The sequence below is a fragment of the Mollisia scopiformis genome (assembly GCF_001500285.1).
Source record: "Mollisia scopiformis unplaced genomic scaffold LY89scaffold_34, whole genome shotgun sequence".
Taxonomy (NCBI): Eukaryota; Fungi; Ascomycota; class Leotiomycetes; order Helotiales; family Mollisiaceae; genus Mollisia; species Mollisia scopiformis.
In genome coordinates this window covers 140,847-159,743 of record NW_017263614.1, presented here as the reverse complement: position 1 = coordinate 159,743, position 18,897 = coordinate 140,847, and the positions used below count along the sequence as shown (strand labels likewise).

At 46.6% G+C, this 18,897-nt stretch overlaps 7 protein-coding genes across 7 annotated transcripts; 3 read left to right on the top strand and 4 right to left on the bottom strand.

The window, feature by feature from the left end:
- Positions 1 to 998: 998 nt before the first annotated feature.
- Positions 999 to 3,140, bottom strand: LY89DRAFT_691296 (putative fructose-bisphosphate aldolase 1). Its single transcript, XM_018216274.1, has 10 exons — positions 3,102 to 3,140; positions 2,763 to 2,927; positions 2,612 to 2,664; positions 2,527 to 2,565; positions 2,364 to 2,435; positions 2,230 to 2,309; positions 2,140 to 2,175; positions 1,904 to 2,090; positions 1,378 to 1,852; positions 999 to 1,328 (listed from the first exon to the last, which is right to left on the bottom strand). The coding sequence occupies exons 2-10, from the start codon at positions 2,815 to 2,817 to the stop codon at positions 1,243 to 1,245; spliced, it is 1,083 nt and encodes a 360-aa protein (XP_018062335.1). The 5' UTR covers positions 2,818 to 2,927; positions 3,102 to 3,140; the 3' UTR covers positions 999 to 1,242.
- A 671-nt stretch (positions 3,141 to 3,811) lies between these two features.
- On the bottom strand, positions 3,812 to 4,993 carry LY89DRAFT_691294 (uncharacterized protein). The gene is made up of 3 exons (XM_018216273.1): positions 4,767 to 4,993; positions 4,420 to 4,709; positions 3,812 to 4,370 (listed from the first exon to the last, which is right to left on the bottom strand). Exons 1-3 carry the CDS (start codon positions 4,948 to 4,950, stop codon positions 3,981 to 3,983), a joined length of 864 nt encoding a protein of 287 aa, XP_018062334.1. The 5' UTR covers positions 4,951 to 4,993; the 3' UTR covers positions 3,812 to 3,980.
- A 132-nt stretch (positions 4,994 to 5,125) lies between these two features.
- LY89DRAFT_630427 (cysteine proteinase) lies at positions 5,126 to 7,769 on the top strand. The gene has a single exon (XM_018211241.1). The coding sequence runs from the start codon at positions 5,439 to 5,441 to the stop codon at positions 7,518 to 7,520; it is 2,082 nt and encodes a 693-aa protein (XP_018062333.1). The 5' UTR covers positions 5,126 to 5,438; the 3' UTR covers positions 7,521 to 7,769.
- Positions 7,770 to 8,242: 473 nt separating this feature from the next.
- On the bottom strand, positions 8,243 to 10,263 carry LY89DRAFT_346824 (uncharacterized protein). The gene is made up of 2 exons (XM_018206888.1): positions 10,236 to 10,263; positions 8,243 to 10,183 (listed from the first exon to the last, which is right to left on the bottom strand). The coding sequence occupies exon 2, from the start codon at positions 9,869 to 9,871 to the stop codon at positions 8,354 to 8,356; it is 1,518 nt and encodes a 505-aa protein (XP_018062332.1). The 5' UTR covers positions 9,872 to 10,183; positions 10,236 to 10,263; the 3' UTR covers positions 8,243 to 8,353.
- LY89DRAFT_725319 (uncharacterized protein) lies at positions 10,088 to 11,212 on the bottom strand. Its single transcript, XM_018218968.1, has 3 exons — positions 10,857 to 11,212; positions 10,236 to 10,808; positions 10,088 to 10,183 (listed from the first exon to the last, which is right to left on the bottom strand). The coding sequence occupies exons 1-2, from the start codon at positions 11,128 to 11,130 to the stop codon at positions 10,471 to 10,473; spliced, it is 612 nt and encodes a 203-aa protein (XP_018062331.1). The 5' UTR covers positions 11,131 to 11,212; the 3' UTR covers positions 10,088 to 10,183; positions 10,236 to 10,470.
- Positions 11,213 to 11,404: 192 nt separating this feature from the next.
- Positions 11,405 to 13,773, top strand: LY89DRAFT_742271 (uncharacterized protein; the record flags this gene model as incomplete). Its single annotated transcript, XM_018220804.1, has 7 exons — positions 11,405 to 11,417; positions 11,550 to 11,633; positions 11,696 to 11,943; positions 12,079 to 12,438; positions 12,586 to 12,678; positions 12,744 to 13,124; positions 13,294 to 13,773. 7 exons carry the CDS (start codon positions 11,405 to 11,407, stop codon positions 13,771 to 13,773), a joined length of 1,659 nt encoding a protein of 552 aa, XP_018062330.1.
- A 3,346-nt stretch (positions 13,774 to 17,119) lies between these two features.
- On the top strand, positions 17,120 to 18,687 carry LY89DRAFT_346155 (uncharacterized protein). Its single transcript, XM_018206882.1, has 2 exons — positions 17,120 to 17,821; positions 17,867 to 18,687. The coding sequence occupies exons 1-2, from the start codon at positions 17,243 to 17,245 to the stop codon at positions 18,419 to 18,421; spliced, it is 1,134 nt and encodes a 377-aa protein (XP_018062329.1). The 5' UTR covers positions 17,120 to 17,242; the 3' UTR covers positions 18,422 to 18,687.
- Positions 18,688 to 18,897: the final 210 nt, after the last annotated feature.

Sequence of the window (18,897 nt, the reverse complement as noted above, 5' to 3'; positions counted from 1 at the left end):
ATGCAAAGGAAGCATACGCAAAGGTAATACATAGGAAGAACCGCATCGCTGCGTTGAGCTGGAAAGACTTCATCGAGCCCATTTGGATTGTGAACTGCGAAGTTGATTGAGAAAAGATGTGATTGATTCGGTGCTTGAAATTGAGAACGATTCTGTTTATATTGTAGCAGAGCTGAGCGCTGGCACAGGGCTATAGTCCAAAAAAGGACAATTGCGACAATGTAATTTCGTTTTCATGGCTGTGAGCATGATGGTAGTCTACTCAAGCAGGATTTTCCCACTGGAGAATACGCTTTAGCAGTGCTCAGCAGGCGTCACCGCTCAGCCTTCTAAGTCAGACTGTATGAATGCGCTGCATCCTTTCCTCTGGCTGGTAAACAACATAAGCGTCTAGTCAGATCCGCTGGATGTTGGCAATTGAAGATTAAATGGGTCGTGCATCAAATTGCAACCCTTAGAGGTCATCTTTAATAGCACAGTCGCACTTTTGTGCCGTAAAGAGTAATTATCAAGTTCGCCAGTCCTTTGATATGCATCTGAAGGCTGACAGGATTCGTATTGGCGAGATGGTACGTCATGCCACTAGCCTCTCGTAGCAATTGATATGCTGTCCCTGTGTCAGAACTCTATTCAGCCTCAGGGGTAGCGAATGCTGCACAAGCCTCACTTAGTTGGTTGATTTCGCAATATATCTTCTTTAGGCAGTCCCAGATGATCCTTCGTTTAGCGAACACAAACTAATCTCTGATTGTTTCGAGAAGTTTATTATTATCCAAGGCCATGGTTGCGGTCCCAATATTGTTCGGATGAACTCTCGTCTCCATTGTTATCCACCATGCTCTACCCCGGATTACTGGGCGAAGGCAAGTAAGGGGCTGAGGCAAGATTGGCGGAGTCCTACTTTCAGCTTTCGTTGCGCTTGAATGAAGATGTCCTAGGATGTCAAGAATGGCCCCTGTTGTGGTCCTTGAACAATTCCATCAAACCTTCGATGATTCTCTTGGCGACGCTCTTATGGAGTCTTATAGTGATGCTTACGTGAATGCAAGAACAGCAGCAGACGGAAATTACCCAGATCATCAAAAGGTTAAATCAGGTCAGGCTTCACAGTTGGTATTGCATTTTGGCTTCTCTAACCTACGCCTTATCACTTCCCAAGGCTATGTACCTTCATCCAGGTCCCACCATAACAAACCTCCCCGAAAGAAAATACAGCCATCATGAAGTATCCAGAGTTGATGCTTATAGCTGGCCAGCAGTGTTGAAGTCCTTGAGACCTTCAGCAACACGAGCAGACATAGTCTTCTCACCCTCACGGACCCAGACACCTGTTGGATATTAGCTTGAATTGAGTTTACATGCAAAAGGTCTACTTACGAGGATCGAAATACTTCTTGTTTGGCTGGTCCTCGCCATCAGGGTTGCCGACTTGCTTCATGATGTAGTCCTTCTTGTTGAGAACGTAATCACGAATACCGGTGAGGTAAGCATATTGCAAGTCAGTATCAAGGTTGACCTTTACGACACCGTAGCTGATGGCATCCAAGTACTCCTTCTTAGTTGATCCGGATCCACCGTGGAAGACCAAGAAGACTGGCTTGTCCTCCTTAGCTCCAATAGCATCCTTGACATACTTTTGGTGCTTGCCGAGGAGCTCTGGGTGAAGCTTGACATTTCCTGGCTTGTAGACACCGTGGACGTTACCGAAACCGGCAGCGATGGAGAAGTATGGGGAGATTGGGGATAGAGCCTTGTAGATGGCAAGGATATCCTCGGGTTGGGTGTAGAGAGAGTTGTTGTCAACATCCTCGTTATTAACACCGTCCTCCTCACCACCAGTAATACCAATTTCCTGCGACGTAAATTAGACATGGTTCAATCCTCAACTTTTGCTACCACTTACCATCTCAAGCCATTGCTTCATTGGGGCAGCTCGCTTAAGGTACTTGGCAGTGGTTTGGATGTTGAAGTCGACTTCCTCTTCGCTGAGATCGATCATATGGCTGGAGAAGAGCGGCTCGCCGTGCTCCTTGAAGTACTTCTCGTCGGCATCGAGCATACCATCAAGCCACGGGAGGAGCTTCTTAGCGCTATTATTGTATTAGCATTTACCAGTGTCTCAAAGGCTTAAGTACTTACCAGTGATCAGTGTGCAAAACGACCGGGATGCCGTACCTAGAACCCAAAGAGTCAGTCATTGTCTTTGAAAATCATAACAGAGCCTCTTACGCAGCAGCAACGGATCTTATGTAATTTGCTCCGCTTACTGCCCCGATGATACTGGCGGTTTGGTCCTTGTTATCCACACCCTAATGCTATGTGTCAATCTCGGCATTCAAAGCTATCGGAGCGTCTGTGTATACCTTTCCAGCGAAGTAAGCAGCACCACCTTGCGACATCTGAAGGATAATAGGACTCTTCGCATCACGAGCAGCCTTTTTTGAAGAAGTTAGCAATGTAATGTGGTCAAATGTTAAGAGCTCCCATGGGGAGAGGATGGCAGATTGAGATGAGAGTGAGTCTTACCTCAAGAGATGCTACCACAGTTGAAGATGAGGTAACGTTCTTTGAGATATTAGTATTGGTCACTTATGCGATCGAAGAGGCTTACAATTGCCGGAATGGCATACTTGTGCTCTTGAGCGTGGTTGAAAAGCTTGAGAACTAGCCAAACAGTCAGCACGGGCGTAATAGTAGTATCTGAGATTGTCGGTGTAGAGAAGAAACAGTAGTATTAGGATCTCAAGGACTCTTTTACTGACCATCATCACCAACGATAACACCAGACTTTCTAGACAATACGTCCTGGGCACCCATGATTGCGGTTTGTGTAGCTCGAGTGTGTGGTTTGGAAAGGCGAGGTTATGCGATCTGCGAAGTTCGAAGCACGAGAATCGAATTCGTAGGAATAAAAGTGAAGGTAGGATCTGCTTTTCAATTGAATTGATCAGTAACAATTCTTGGTTTGAATTTGGTGGATTTTCTTTTGTGATTCGGACCGCTGCTAGCTCTTGGTGGGGGTGGCTCGATCTGCGTCACTGAGCTGTTTTCGGGCGCAGGAGGTGCATGGAAAATTTCTGCAGAGTGAAAATATGACTTACCTGTAGTGACGTCTGCAAGACAATGTCCTTGAGTTGGAAGAATATTGGTTGTAGAAGAAATCGTAGGAGAAAGATAAAGCTGAGATCGGGGGGTATTAGCGGGCTGGCGGGGTCAAATGAAATCATAGCACTAGTGGCATTTCAACAATCCCTCAAGCCGAGGAGCACCCGAGAAAACCCGCCGGATTCCTAACATTGCCGACCCATATATATATAAATCGGGTGGGCAACTGTACAGATCTGTGTTCTTTTGGTACCATGCCATGAGAATACCAAGATTCTCAACAGTACAATAGCTCAGAAAATGCGGGATTCAAACAGATATTGAGCCAAACCCATGCTGCCGATGCCGGATGAGGCATATCAAAATTTTCTTCCCGAGACAAAAAAAAGCGGCTTGCTGTCAATATGTGCCTCAATTAAAGGATTTATCTTCATGGCCGGCTCTTCTGATGTGGAAAAGCGGCCAATGTCCAGTAATCTTTCGGAGAATAGCAAGGCCTGTAAAATGACTTTAGAAGCGTTAGAGAACCTGTTATCCATATCGGTCCATCTCTGTGTCCACAATTCTTTTCTACTTGTAAGTGACGTGACAAAACAAAACGCTCATGCTTCTCGAATGTTCCTTCTCAAGGAGTCTTGAGAATTCAAATCCCCTGAGACAGATCCCATGAACAGGAAATCCCTACCAGTAAGTTCCAATGAAAATAAAATTCCTCCTCACTTGAGATAAGATCTTACTAGGTATATAATACTCCTAAACAAGAGACAAACCTTTATTCCGCACACAGCTCTCAGCCTCCTTATATCCATCCAGATTGACAACAAAATGCAGTGATGTTACATATCGTATGTTCAGTATAATACATGCTCCCTGGTTCAGCTCTGAGCATTGACTTGAATGGTTCTTCGAACAGGGTTTCCTGCTCCCTCCAGTTTGATCTCAATCTGGAAAACCCCCAATTGTTTCACACGGTCCTTGTCTTGCGTTTCCTGGACAAAAGATATTTGTTCAGGTGAAACCACAACACGAGATCCTTCTTCGTCCTCCGCTAATATAGCTTTGAGGTTCGCAGCAATGTCACTCGTCGAGACTGATCCATGGATTTTGTTGCTCTCCTCTGACTTCGCAGATCTTGCTGCACCAGAAGCTATGACTGCAGAAGCAGATATGGAAGGCGATATCTTTTTCGGTATGGTAATGGTAGTTCGGTAGAAGTCTAGATTTGGTGGTAGTAGATCTTCTAGAATGGATTTCGCTTTTTCGGGCTAGGGCAATTTAGTAGGACATTCTCGATCATTAGATTGGAGGTCTTACACTCATGAGCTCCAATTGTATCTGCGGTGTCTGTGGCTCGCGATATACTTCTTCTACTAGAGAAGGTATAGGCGGCGGAGGCCGAAGAACCTCCTCCTCCTTCACCTCTGGCATATCTGATTGCCTTTCAACCTTTATTTCCGTGTTGCTCCTGAAAGTAGAATCTCTTTCCAATCCACTGTCCTTCTTCACGCCCAATTCTTCTTGCTTGGCCGCAGTGACATATTCTGCCATTCCTTTAGGATACCAGATGTTTCGCATCACCCCTGCAGTGACTCCAATGACAGCACCTATACTCATTAGCTATGTTGCGAACAGGATGCTCCATTAGCAAGAACATGAGTTACCTCTTCTGCCATATCCAGGCACATTCTGTTTCAATTGAACCCGGATGGTCGAGACTTTAGCAAGCTTCTTCTTTCCACGGACTTGCTGGCCTGCGTGGATGCTGAAGCTGTCTGCTAAGCTGCCAGAGATGCGGCGGACACAGGACATGCATTGTGGAGCTCGGGAGACCAGTGGTGATGCCATTGGTACAGAATTTGTCGTGCGCGTTCACTCAAGTTGTCTTTGAACTACAACAGCCAGAAGTTCAAAAAAAGATGCTGGATTTTAGATATCGTGTGGCGTATGTTTATCAAATATCGGCCTCGGCGGGACAAGGGCCGATCTGTGGAATCGCATTGAGTCTCAAAATCTAGGTCTTATAACTTTTTAATGGAAGCACCTTGCTAATTTCAATTAATTTTCCTTCTTACATCTTCGTCGGAATACACTCATTTGATAAAAGTCCAGCGGCAACCGTGGCTATTCATCCCGTATTACGCGCATACCATACACCCCACGTTCCTTCGTCCCTTAGTTCCGAAGATATTCAGCGGAAGTCCTTGGACGATTCATAATTACGAGACAACGGTAGAGGAGGGCTCGACTCCAGCGAGCCGGAGATTACCTACAGAGATGTACGGTCGATAGTCTTCACCCAAACCTTTCCTACACATCCGAAGTCTTCATTCAGTATGCCGGACAAGAACCTTACAATTGCAACCTATGCCGCAGGTGCTGGTTTAGCAGCCGTAGCTATTGTTTACGTCTTTGGACCTACATATTTCATAGACAACGAATCTGCGAATACGACAGCCCGCTCGCGGAAGAATACAATCATCGGCTTGAACAATCCCGCAAATGACTGCTTCATCAACTCAGTTCTGCAAGCCTTGGCGGGGTTAGGGGACATGCGGATATACCTCACCCAAGAGACACATAGAAGAGATCTCGGCGGACCAGAGATCTATGCCCATCTTGTGGAGGATCCGGCACGGAAGAGCATGCCAGCGTGGAAGATTGAAGGATTGCAAGCTGGAATGGTTACTTTCGGATTGAGAGACATGCTGAACAAATTAAATGAGCGCCCGATATACAAAAAGACAATCTCCGCTGCACCATTTGTGCAATGTCTACAGGATGCTTTTAAGCAGAAGATCAGTCGACAGCAGCAAGATGCGCAGGAGTTCCTCCAAGTCCTAGCGGAAAGGTTGTGTGACGAGTATCATGCGGGCTACCGGGCCAGAGATTTTGCACATAAGACGCAGGGCTTGATCAGTGAGAATGGTTCCGTTGCCGAAGAACCTCTAGCTCGTAAACTGAGCCAGCTTGCTACAGCAAATGGAGAGAGCCTACCCACAAATCCTCCTGCTCCAGAGGACGAATCGCTGGAGCAAGTTCAAGATCGAAAGACTGCGGCCTCCTTCACAAAAACAAATGGGGACCCAAATACACAAAGTGAAGAGGATGGCTTCCCCTTCGAAGGTAGCTCGGAGTCACAGATCGAATGCTCGACGTGCGGTTTCAAGCCGAAGGCTACGAGAACCACGTTCTGTTCATTAACCTTGAGTGTTCCTCAAGTGAGTTCCACCACACTGAGTTCTTGCTTCGACCAAATGTTCAAGACCGAATACATCGAAGACTTCAAGTGCGAGAAATGCCGACTCCTCCATGCCTTAGAAATGTATGAAGAGGAATACTCGAAATCAAATTCAGACAAATTCAGGACAAAGACAAAGCAATATATCGACAAGATCAGAACAGCAATAGATTCAAATCCGGAAGATGAGCTCAAAGATGTGGAAATGCCGGACAGAAAATTTGCTCCCAAGCGCAAGATTGCAAAGCATGTCAGGATCACAGAATTTCCCAAAATCATGGCCATACATCTATCACGATCAATATTCGATGCCAGTAGATCAACCATGAAGAACTCGGCGAAAGTATCATTTCCAGAGCGTCTACCTTTAGGCGGACTTGCTGATCGAAAATTCTACAAGTTGTCCAGTGTTGTCTGTCACAAAGGAAGTCATCATTCGGGCCACTATGAAACATTTAGACGGCAATCTATCTTGACGCCTTATTCAAATCCAAACACTTTCAGGGCAGCTGCAGTATACAGCAAATCAGCAAGCCCAATGACTTCCGAGATCTCTACACCCTACATAGGTATCTCACACCGAGGTGATGATACGAACGGAGACGTCAGTACTCTCTCATCAATGCCAGAAGTACTATCACCATCCTCTGCCGCATCATCATCACCCTCCCTGCCATACACCAACGGGTATCGAATATCAGGAGAATCATCACGCAACGGCTCGGGCCGACATCTCTCCTTTGCAACATCCACCTCAGGATCATCTCACACCACTACCCGGCAACTCGGTCCTACTTCCGCGCCTCGGGACCCCGATCCATCGTCAAGAGATCCAGAAACTGGCAGCATACGCTCAATTGCTAGATCTGCAAAGTCGACTTTATCATCCAGACTTTCTCGCTCAAAAACATCATCTCCATCCCCATCGGACTCCACTCCCTCGGCCGCACCGACTTTAAATAAAAAAGTGGAAATGAATGGGGCCTCGACAAGGACAAGCATGGCTGATGTTGTACGACCCAAGAGGAAGAGGAAGACGACAGACAGGTGGTGGAGAATAAGCGATGACAAAATCAAGGAAAGTAAAACCAGTGATGTGTTAGGGATGCAAAGGGAAGTGTACTTGTTATTCTACGAACTCGAGAAGGACGATTCGGAAAGTCCAAACTCGGCTTAGATTTCTATCCCATCGATGATTTGGAAGATAAAATGATGATGGATTTGCATGGTTTGGCCGGTTGCATATACATGAGCATGGGGGCATCTGAAAATCATATTGCGACTGCTATTTACATTCAGTCGTGCCATTCTACGGCATTTCGTGTCATTGACACGGTCAGATTTCCCATCTTGAATTAGAGAAGTGCATAGCCACTTTGTTGATCGTTGCATAGATGACAAATTCGAAAGACTTTTTATCTGCTCCATAACTAGATGCTGAAAGTGCGCAGCGAATCATTCACATCCTTTTCATTAAGTCATCAAAGATTCAAGGTGTTACGAAAGACGTCCTGTCTGGCTTCACTTCTGGGTCATCTCGCACAATCGGCTAGGCTTCGCTATGATCGAGGAGGCCAACATTGAGATGGTACAAGTGATCGTCCTCTCTACAGCGCTCTTCCTACGTTACCCAAGCCTGACACATAGTGTTCACTGCTTGTATTTCGCAAACGAAAAGTATGAATATCACACTACCAAAGGTATTCCATGTTCTCCACATGCAATCATTTGCTATCTCCGGACCCGAGGGCGAGAAAGAGACCTATGTCACATCCTTGCCCTGACCTGAACTTACCTTTACTCCTTCGTTTGAAACGGTTCCGCAAGTTTGTTTGAACGTTTTGTAGCCATTATCGCAAAGTCAGTCTCAACGAACCGCATTTCCCAAGGTGTACTCGGTCCAAGTGGCATCTATGGAGGTCTTGTGTCAACGACTCCTGTTTGTGCAAATCCAAAAGCAAGCAATGCCAAAACAATTATAAGTTTGAATTGCAATCGCGTTTCCAATATTCAGTAGCCTCCAATGTACTCTCCAAGTTCAGACTCTTCCTCTACAGAGTCTATTTTCGATCCATATCTCTCCCTACTCATGGGTCGACTCAGGTCCCGTTCTCTTGGGATACTCTTTGATGAAGGTTCAAGCAACGTTTGACTTGATTGAAACGCTTCGGAGACTGTCACGTTTTCGAGAGCCCTATCTTGGACCCTATCCTCGGGTCGTAAAAGCAGTGAGCTTTTGCCTTTGAGAGCGCGCTGTTGACTTGGACTTCTCAAAATCTTCGTCTGTGTCTGAGGTCCCAAGTAAGAGTAGGATTCCAGATATGATGGGGGGTTGTAAGGCGGAGGAGGAGGAGGATAGTCGAGTTGAGACGTGATTGGATTTTTCTTATCCGGTCCATCGTCCTCTTCCTCGTCACTCAAATCTCTATATTGAGTAGCAGGCTGGGTATCCTTCCATGCGTTCGTGAACAGCGGATCCTTCTTCGCCAATTCTGCATATTTCAATAATGCTTCTCTTGGATCCTCATCTCGCATGCTACTTAGAGGAATACTTTGATTGATATGTTCTTCGTCTGGCTGACTCTTCATAAAAGGAGTGACGTTGCCCATGCGTTGTATCGCTCTTACAAGACTAGTATGCGCTATTCTCAATACTTCTGCGCGATTTGCAGATTTGTATTTACCTTGCAAAACCCATTTGAATCGACTTGGAGTTGAAATTCCACGATCAGTACTGCTAGTACCGTAGCCTCGAATAAGCTTGCCTAGATAAAGTGCTGCTTGATCTGACCTTTCGATACACCGCTCGAGATACTCGAGATCTATAGTAGAAATTTGGGTTTGTTGATTGGTTCTCCGGCTCCAGAGCTGTCGTTTTGCGGACAGGAGATCTTGTTCTACGCTTGCTAGAAGAGCAAGGCAAACTTGCAAGTCCTCGTCGACTGCACTAAGCGTGTAATTGCTGTCTAGTTCGAACGTGCCGTTCACCACGGTTATTTTGCTTCTGACTGTGGCTGGAACAACCATAGCTCTAGAGCTCATCCCAGATACAGCTTTGTTACTTTTTGATGAAGCGACGGGTTTTCTCGTCTGTAGAGTTTCGTTCTCAATTCTCTTCCCTTTGTCGAGTAGGATATCTTCGGTGCTTCTTCGAACTTTGTTGTGCTGACTCCTTTGCTCAATGTGTTCGTCTCCCTTTCGCGCTTGTTGGAGGAAAATATCTCGGGCAGCGCGATCAGACGTTATTGGCATTGAAGGAGCTGGAACGTCGAAATGGCTATCTTTATGCTCCACGGATTCTGATTGGGCCAAATATAAGACTGTAGCTTCCCCCGAAGTGCCTGGTGACTCCTGTACCAGAGAAGCACGTTTCGAGTCAACTATAGCGGCGACATTATCAAAGTCACCGGATGTTCTAGTGTGGGAGCTAGAAAAAGCAGAGAGGGCCAATTGCTCCATGTGGTCGCTCACATGCTGCTGGAATTCAGCTAGTCCAACACTGAAGCCCATTGTGTTATCGTGCTTCATAGCTGGCAGTTGCTACTCCCAATCATCACAGAACGGACAGTCGGCGGTGTCCAGGTCATCGATAGTATGCTGGCTTAATTCTAGGATTGCTGAGAGCTCTGAGATTGCGAGGGTTTGTGGGTGTGTCGACTCCAAGTGAATTTGATATTCCTCATGCTGTTGGAAATTGCGATTTTCTTCGCAGAAGTAGCACTGCCAGTTTTGGTAGTGTCCAAGCTCGTGAATAAGCAATTCATCTCGATCAGAGAACATCTTTAAATCACAGCTCTCAAATATACAGATGTATGGCTTCGGACTTTGAGATACTCCATGCTACGGACTTCGTCAACTCAGATATAGATGAGTAGTTGTTCCTTATACTGACCTGCAATGACCACTTTCTGGTACACTATTTCCGGATAACAGCTGAGACTGACTTCCTTGTATCCCTTGTGTAAAGGATCTCCAAGATAAAGAGGACGAGACATCAAGTGGGGTGAGTGCACTCGAGGGTAGTGGTGTTTCTATTCGGGCACCGTCTCGCACAATCTCGATTTGATTCTCCTGGATATATTTGCCCAGCAGGCGATGGAATGCTACAGATCTACCAAGTCTATGGATCAACCAAGTCTTCCATGGAACTCCAGTTTTGGAAACATGTCCATGACATGATCCCTATCCAGTTGTTCTTCATGTGGTGAAGCCACGATATCCGTTACTTGAGAAGAATTGTCTCGTTTGGAGATATCTCGAATGATGTTGCAAAGACGAAAGAGGTGCTCTAAGGCGTCTTCCATGGATTCAAATATTTCGCGAATCTCCGAATCTCCCTGTTCTAGAACACTAGTATCGATATTCGGATCGATACTTATGCTATTCAGGTTGTCATCCGAAGACTCTGTCCTTCTCAATTTGGATGCTGTGTGGTTTTCTTTTGCACTTGTTATAATTTGACACGCTACATATCATGTCAGATTTTACACTCCAAGAGTTAATCGATAAATACCATCTTCCAACGACTCAGAGATATCACTGAGCAGCTCGACGATCTGAGCTTCTACCTTCGGAGCGTTTCGGAGTCGGTATTCCAAGGAGTTGTTGTTCTCGACATAGGCACCTACGCTGGCTGCCCAGATTTGATATCTCTCAAGTATATCAGATATTTTGGACTCTGAAAGATCTTGAATATCCTTCTTTGGCGCTTCACCCTGGTGGGGTGCTACCAAAATCTCTTGGAACAAACCGGCAGCTCTCGTCGCATTCTGCGCTATGGAAGGCATGGTGAGGACCTTGATATGGACTGCTTGTAGGGCAGCTTAGAGAAATTATAGCTTCACAGCCTTCAGTATGAATGACACTTCCTGAGCCTAAGAGTATATCATATGAATGAAGATTTTCAGACGAGGCTGTAGCAAGCCACTATCGCCTTTCTGTGCTTGTCACGTGGGTACTGCCGACGACATTGTGCGACCTCTGGATTCTTCTCTTTCGTACCCAATCCATCTCTTCTAGGCTCTATGGAACAACAGCTTCGTGGAGATAAAAATTGGTACCATGAGCGGCGTCGGTAAGTAACTCCTTGCCATGCCCAGCTGTGGTTCAATGTGCTCTCCTTGAAACATGAGGCTGAGCAAATCCACGACACCTTTCTTCATCAAATTCGATCTGAATTGAATTGACGGGACTGACAATATCTAAGAAATCGCTGGCTTTGTGCTAGCAGCTTTTCCACTGCTGATATCGGCCTTGGAACACTATCGTGAGACGGCAGAAGTTCTGGAAGGTATTTCAACACTGTCCGGAGAATACATCAATGCAAGGGGCTGATATACATAATCTTGTTAGGTTGGTGGAACATCAAGACCGAATACAAAAAATGCATGCGCAACATAAAGTATCATCAAATAGTCTTTGAAGAGAATCTAGAGGAATTACTGCTTCCATTGATCGCAGACGAGGAGAAGCTGCAAAGACTCCTGCAAAATCCAGGTGGTCATGAATGGGATGACACCGAGCTTGAAAAGATACTTCAAAAACGAATGCCGAAAACATATTCGGTCTACCTTGACACGATCAAGATGATGGCAAAGACTGTAGAAAAACTCGATCCAGCTTTGGGGATCAACAAGCTTGATTTTCAAGCACGGATTTAGAACAAGCGAGTATGTTGCAACATTTGGAACATGATCATGGACTAAGTTGAGGATAATACTAACCAATCACTTCAGCAAAAGTCCCCTGGATTAGTGGCACACGTCTCATCTTCATTGGGATTTCATGGACAAGTTATCAAGATCGCCTTCAGCAAGACTGTTTTGAATCAACTTTTCGAGGATTTTGGATGTTACAACGCTCGGCTTCGAGACATACTTGGGAGTTCGGATCGACTCGCGACTATAAGGAAATGTCACAAATCCCTCAAGGGAAGGTCTTCACTGTCTCAAAAAAATATGGCACCATGGCAACATCGTCTTCAAGCTCCTCATGAAGGCATGGTCATGCCAATGCTAGTCCTTCCATCAAGCCAATTTGTTGCTTCAGCATCGACATACCTCATCGATCAACTTTCGAGTTGTTTTTTGGTTTATGTCAGATCTGGGCATTTGCTCACACATCCAATCTCCACCTTGGTTCTGGCAAGAGACAGATATCAATTTGCTTGAATCTCCTGTAAGCCTAACCGCTGGTGCCCCTTCACTTTATGCTGTCAGGCATGTTCAACTGATTATTCATAGGTTTCGAGCCAAGCGACTCCGTCAACGACTAGTGTGGGATCCTTTCAAAAGCTAAATGCTTCCTCCGCATCTAATTCTCCAGCCTCTGCTACTGTGAGCACTCCACCATAACATGAGTTGCTATTTACGTTTCAAAGACTTTTTTCTGACATCAACAGACAACTTCCACTCAAAGAATATCAAAGCTAGATCGAGCATTTCTCATGAAAAAGTTGCGCTGGTCCAGGAGCACAGATGTTGCTGGAAGTAGTGGACATCATGCAGGACTTACGACTTCTTCCAGTCCATTCAGTCCGACATGCATGGCTGCGTCCTCGTCTTCGTCTTCAACCACGGTTATCGTGACAGAAAATACCCCAATTGGCCTGACTCTCGTCACCGATGATGTAGCTACAACCGAGCAAGCAGATCACTCCATGATTGCCAATCTTTGCTCCAAGATTGCAACTTCCGAAGACCTCTCTAGCTTTGGGTACCTGAAAGAAGAGGCCCTTGAATACTCTGTCAAGCCTCTCTTCAAAGCTAGCAAGCAGCCCCAAGTACATATCTCATTGAACGAACTTCTCAAGGGGTCGACGAAACCTACAAGAGCGCAGCGCTATAACATTGCCCTCATACTCGTATCTTCTTTCACACAGTGAGTTCCTAATTAAGCACATCAATTTAACTCTGATACTAATCAGCAAAAGGCTACACCCTACACCATAGCTTCACTCGAGCTGGTCAAAGAATGACATCCTGTTCGTTTGTGACGCCAACGACAAGAGTAAAATACATATGGATAAACCATACGTATCTCGTCCTGTCACCGGAACTCTCACAAATGATGCCACTTCAACACCATTGTCTCAGCCCGATAGGACATTCCAAGAAAGCATACATAATCTCGGAATCATGCTCCTTGAGCTATGTTTTGGGAAAACCATCGAAGATCATGAACTCTGCGCTGGGATTGAAATTGAGGACGAGCGGATTAAGCAAGCACTTCTGTACGGCATTGCGTCAAAATGGGCCCAGGATGTGGTGGGGGAGACGGGTCTCGGCTATTCTGATGCTGTCGAATGGTGCCTGCATTATAGATTGGAGAGCTGCCTTGATGGGGGAGCTAGCGAGAAGTGGAGGGAAGACATGGTTGAAAAGGTTGTCGAGCCTCTGAAGGAATGTTATGATCAGTTGATTACCATATAAGCTAAGAATATACTCTTTGGTTAACTAGGAATAAGAACTGAAAGGGCGCAAGGAATGCCGCGAAGCATTCGACCACCAGGAACCGCTCCGTTGTCATCGTCTATTCCGTCCATGGTGCTTCACCATGAAAGATACTTCTGGACTGCTCTCTTTCTTTGCAATAGCTTAAATTTTTGAGACTGCACTTCAAGCAAGCTGCGGCCTGAGGGCAATTGATGTTTCAGTGGCCCTTTGACCTACATTTGCAGCATTCAGGATCTAGTCGGAAGTAAGGCAAGCCAAATTCATTTACCTTTCATGCTTCCTTCCTGAGGCCTGCAGTTTTCCCTAGAGGAGCGGCCTGGAAACTCGCGCGTATGATTCATACACTGGCGCTCGCCTATTATGGTGTGATCTCGTTATTGTCTCTTCTCTAGATTCTACATAAGTGCGAGCTTGCTCAACTCAACTTTCTCTTCTTCAACCCGACCTGGCGACCCGAATACAGGCCCACTCAACAGAACACTCTTGACTCCCATACGCCGACTGCTTCTACCTCTTCCCCAACCTCATCCAACCTATCGAAGTCACCTTGCTCAATCCGTAATCAAACTCTGAAGGTGAGTTCCTATTATCTCTTTTCCGACTCGCTCCACTCTTCGATGCAAACTGGGCGTCCCGCGACGAACCTACTGCCCATCTTCGCGCGCTTTTCAGTGCCTTTGAATCCAGCGAGCCTCGAGGATTCTTCCTCTACCTTGAGTACGACCTCGTACTTTGTTTAGCGAGCGAGGGCTTTTATCGAAAAATCAAAACTCAGAGCCGTCGATCTCGATCGACGGCTCTTCCAAACTAGCAGCCAGTGCTAGTTTTAGAGAAGCTATAAGTCCATCTGGAAATCTGTCAACTGAGCTAACAATATATTAGATAACCTTGGGTTTTCCGGACTTAATTGGAAGACTTTTGCTTATTTGGATCTATACAAGGCTGTGGGGTTTGGTCTGAAGTGCGTTAAGCGAGTACTAATTCCACCTCTAGATAATGTCACTATCAACCTCTACAACCAATCCTCATCCTCCCCCTCCATCGCCCAACGCAGCTCTAGCAAGAGCACAATACGCAATAAACTTCCCCCACGGTCACACTACACTCGATGTCCCCGCCGGCCTGTGTCCCAGCGAGCACGCGGAGGATCCTTCGTCTGAATATCGACAGCTCGCCGCTACGTTGATGCTTTGGGGTGAGGCTAATGGCCAGTGCGTCCAACTCGGTATCTGGCGACCTGGTGCGGAGCCAGTTTTGATTCTGAATTCTCGGCCTGAGCCGGCGATGACGATTTGGATTCAGCATGGAAATGGTCACCATAGGGGGATGGTGCCGAGGATGGAGGATGGTGGCACGTCGACTGTCTCGTCTGCGGCTTCTCGGTGAAGGTTGGTAGATGTAGCATAAACTGGTCACTTGCGTGTATATTACCGCATTTTCTCTTAGGTGGCAGGAGCAGAGCAGGATATCCTCTTGCAAGGTATTCCATACCTGACCACCAACACACACTAGACGCAGGAGCGGAGCAGGATATCATCTCGCAAGGTACTTCATACTTGATCGCCAACACTCCTGTCAGAGGAGCACAGTCCTTCTTTTCCCGATCATGCTCACATAAAATGCAAATTCTACTTAGACCAATTACTACGACTTCACCAAGACTAGGAAATTAATTACTGCAGCGTTTATATATCCTTGGTACAAAAAATTACTGCAAGCGGTTTCGAAAGCCACCTCATCACTGTCGTAAGGGATTAAAACCCCGAGGAACACTATGAATGGCTGAAACACGAAGGACTCACTCATGCTTAAGCATGAATGAAGAAGGCTTCACTTTTTACTACTTAGTACGTAGCCTTACGCTCGGCTACCTATTACGACTAACAAAATCTGGCTACTGTTAGTGATTCCAAGAAAGTAAAAGACTTATCTAGGTAGAGTAAAGGGGAGGCATTTTATGTATATATACTGTTTCCGAATGGAGCTTTCCATATGGATATGTACGTAGATGGTAAGATTCTGAGGTACAATAGTGGAGTAATTTACATCTCCTTTTTTAAGCGAGGACAGCAGAGGAGAAAGCGAAAATAAAGAGCGCATTCGTTATCTACTGTGCGCATACATGTCAACAGCAAATATTTGACAAGTACTTAATTTGACAAAGAACTCAAAAATAAGTTTGCAATTGAAGTTGCGATCAAAATGTCTCAATACTTTCTTCTGACCATATTTCCTTATCGACTTTGAGTAAGGGTACTTCAAAGTAACGGTCACATTACCACCGTCTGATAAATCAACAAGGCAATCAAAGGTCTAACATTATTCGGTGTGTCACGGTCTGTTGGGGGATGCTCAGCCTCGCAGGTGTTCGTCGTTGAGGACTGGAAGCAAGATTCGAACCCACAGGGCGCCAATTAAGCGAACAAAAAAGGGGGGGTGAGATGAAGCGGCAACATGATCTGGAGTCGGTCCGACATGATCCGAGGAGACAGGAAGTACATGATGCAAGAGACACGGAGTAAGAGGCTTAGCGGCTTACATGAGAGTCTGGACACATGAAGCAATTGCTCATGACTTACTCGCTAAGCGCATCTGCTGTCTGGCATCAAAGTCGATTTCGCCAATGATGAGCGTGGATGAAGACATTCACTGTCCATATCCCACACGATGTACCAGCACTCCATAAATAATCCGCCACACCCTTTACAATGTACCAATGGTGGGCTCATGTTTCAACTTGGCGAGAAGCTCACTTGCAATAATCCCTTCTCACGGCTGGAGCAATCGGAGACGGTGATTGGCTATTCCCGGGAAAGGGACTAGATTCGGTTGGCATGGAAAACACGAGCCAGCCATTTCGGCAGTCCCATATCAGATACGCCGTCTTTTCGTCTTTTTCGCCTCCTCCACACTCGATCAGAACGCACGCACATGGTGTTTCCGGGAGGTGAGATGTGGCACGGATTATCTGGCGGCCCGTGGAGATTTAACCTTTAAGGTTTGGAGACAACACGTTCCTCTCTGCTCGCACATGATTGGCCCCTGCCGTCTGCTCTCCAATTCGACCAATCCCATAGACTTTAGAGAGCACGCGACAGCAGTTACCGTCCTCGACCGCAGCCTGTTGATAGTGGGAGACTTTTTCGACTCTACGACGACGCAAGTCTCATACAACCCGAGTGCCCACCATGCGCGGTAAGTAGTGAGCGACTTCTTTGACCTTGCGGTCGCCCTTTTTTCTTTTTCTGCTTCATCGTGGAAACACATACAGGCACAGAGGGTCATATCAAGCTTCACTTTGTATCTTTCCCGATCACCCAGCAAGCATCCATTGTGGCTTAACTGCCTCGAGAGATCTGCTTCTCGTCCTACCGGAATATACTACCGCCAGAAGCGCACGAGACCTGCACTTCGAAACAGAAGCCGGATATCATATATAAATACAATGCCTCGACCAGAGCAACCTCCTACGCCGGCCTCCTCGACCGAGATTAAGAGTAAGGATGGATCACAATTCACTTCTCTGCAGATGTCTTTCGAGCTTCCTCCTCCTGCGGTAGCCGGCATGGAATCTCAACCGTCCAGTGCCTCCTCAGTAAAGTCCTCGTCTGCTTCCTCATATCACCCCACTTCGCCCAGATCTCCTGCTATTCCTGCCAGTGAGGTAGTCAAGATCCGTAGAAGATCGTCTGCTGCCCAAACACCCACCAAAGACGCCTTTGCACTACCCCCACCTCCAACGAGATCCCGAAAGATCATCCAGATGAAGCCTCGTGGTCAACCTGAAGAAGTCGCAGAGACATTGAATGATACGGCGAAGGCACCAGTAGGGAAATCTGCGGCCTCTACGCCGAAGAAGAAGCAGCCGTCCTCGACAAGCGTAGCGGGGCGGAAGATCGCTCGAAAGACGGCACATAGTCTGATTGAGCGGAGGCGACGATCCAAGATGAATGAGGAGTTCGGAGTGTTGAAAGATATGATACCAGCGTGTACTGGAGAGATGCATAAGCTGGCCATTTTACAGGTGAGGTCCACCACTACCCCGCCATGACCAAAACTGACCACTCAGGCGTCCATTGACTATGTTCGATATCTTGAGGATTGTGTTGCGAAACTGAAGGCTGAGAATAATCGAAGTAATGCGACGCCAACCACAGAACAACAATTCCAGCTGCCTCCACCAGCGAGTCGAGGGTCATATGGTAACACTCCAAGACAGTACCAATCTTACGACGAGCAAGAAGATGTTGAGATGGGCGGGTCGGAACAAGCTTCTCCCACATATTCCACACCAGTTGCACACTCGAATCGCCCTTCCGAGTCTCCAGCTCCTCAAGATTCGAGAAATCGACAAGACTCATACTCGTCTGTCTCCACAGATCAGCGACATTACAGCTTCAGCGCATCTTCCACAACCTCACCCGCACTTGGTCCTGCGGCGTACGAATATGCTCGAAGTGCTGCCTCAGCGGGTTCTGCGCTGACAAGTCCTGCTCTTTTGCCACAACGGGACATGGATCAAGAAGCCACTGCTGCTCTCCTCATGTTGAACTCTGATCGACGAGGAACTCAAGGCAGCATCAGTGGAAGAGGGATGAGCGTGAAGGATTTGCTGACTACATAAATCTCCTAGCATTGAAACATGTCTTATGATTATGGCGTTCAGCGGTTATGGAGGATCTTTGAGGCTTAGAAATGCCTATTGCAATTGCGCATATCGTGGTTCCTAATTCCCACCACCAAAGAAATAAATCAGAATTCAGCATAAACTCACCAGTCGCAGGTGCATCGAGCCCACCCGTCAGACTCTCGCGCGAACGGATCATTAGTGACCTGATAGAACTGTCAAAGGGATCGAGAAAGCGTTTAGGCCAGTGCCAGAAGTATCAAAGCACTCCAAGCGAGTGCAAATGTGTTCTTCTCTACGAGTCGTGGTCGGGGGGCATGGCGAAAATCAGTCGATTACAAGGCTGCTCGTTGCTGTTTTGCTACAGATTGCCCCGTGAACACGAGGAAAATACCCACTGGTGTTCAGTGCAGACGAAGTAAGCTTCACGAAATGGTCCCTGCATGCACATTCGGGGACCTTACCGTTTGATA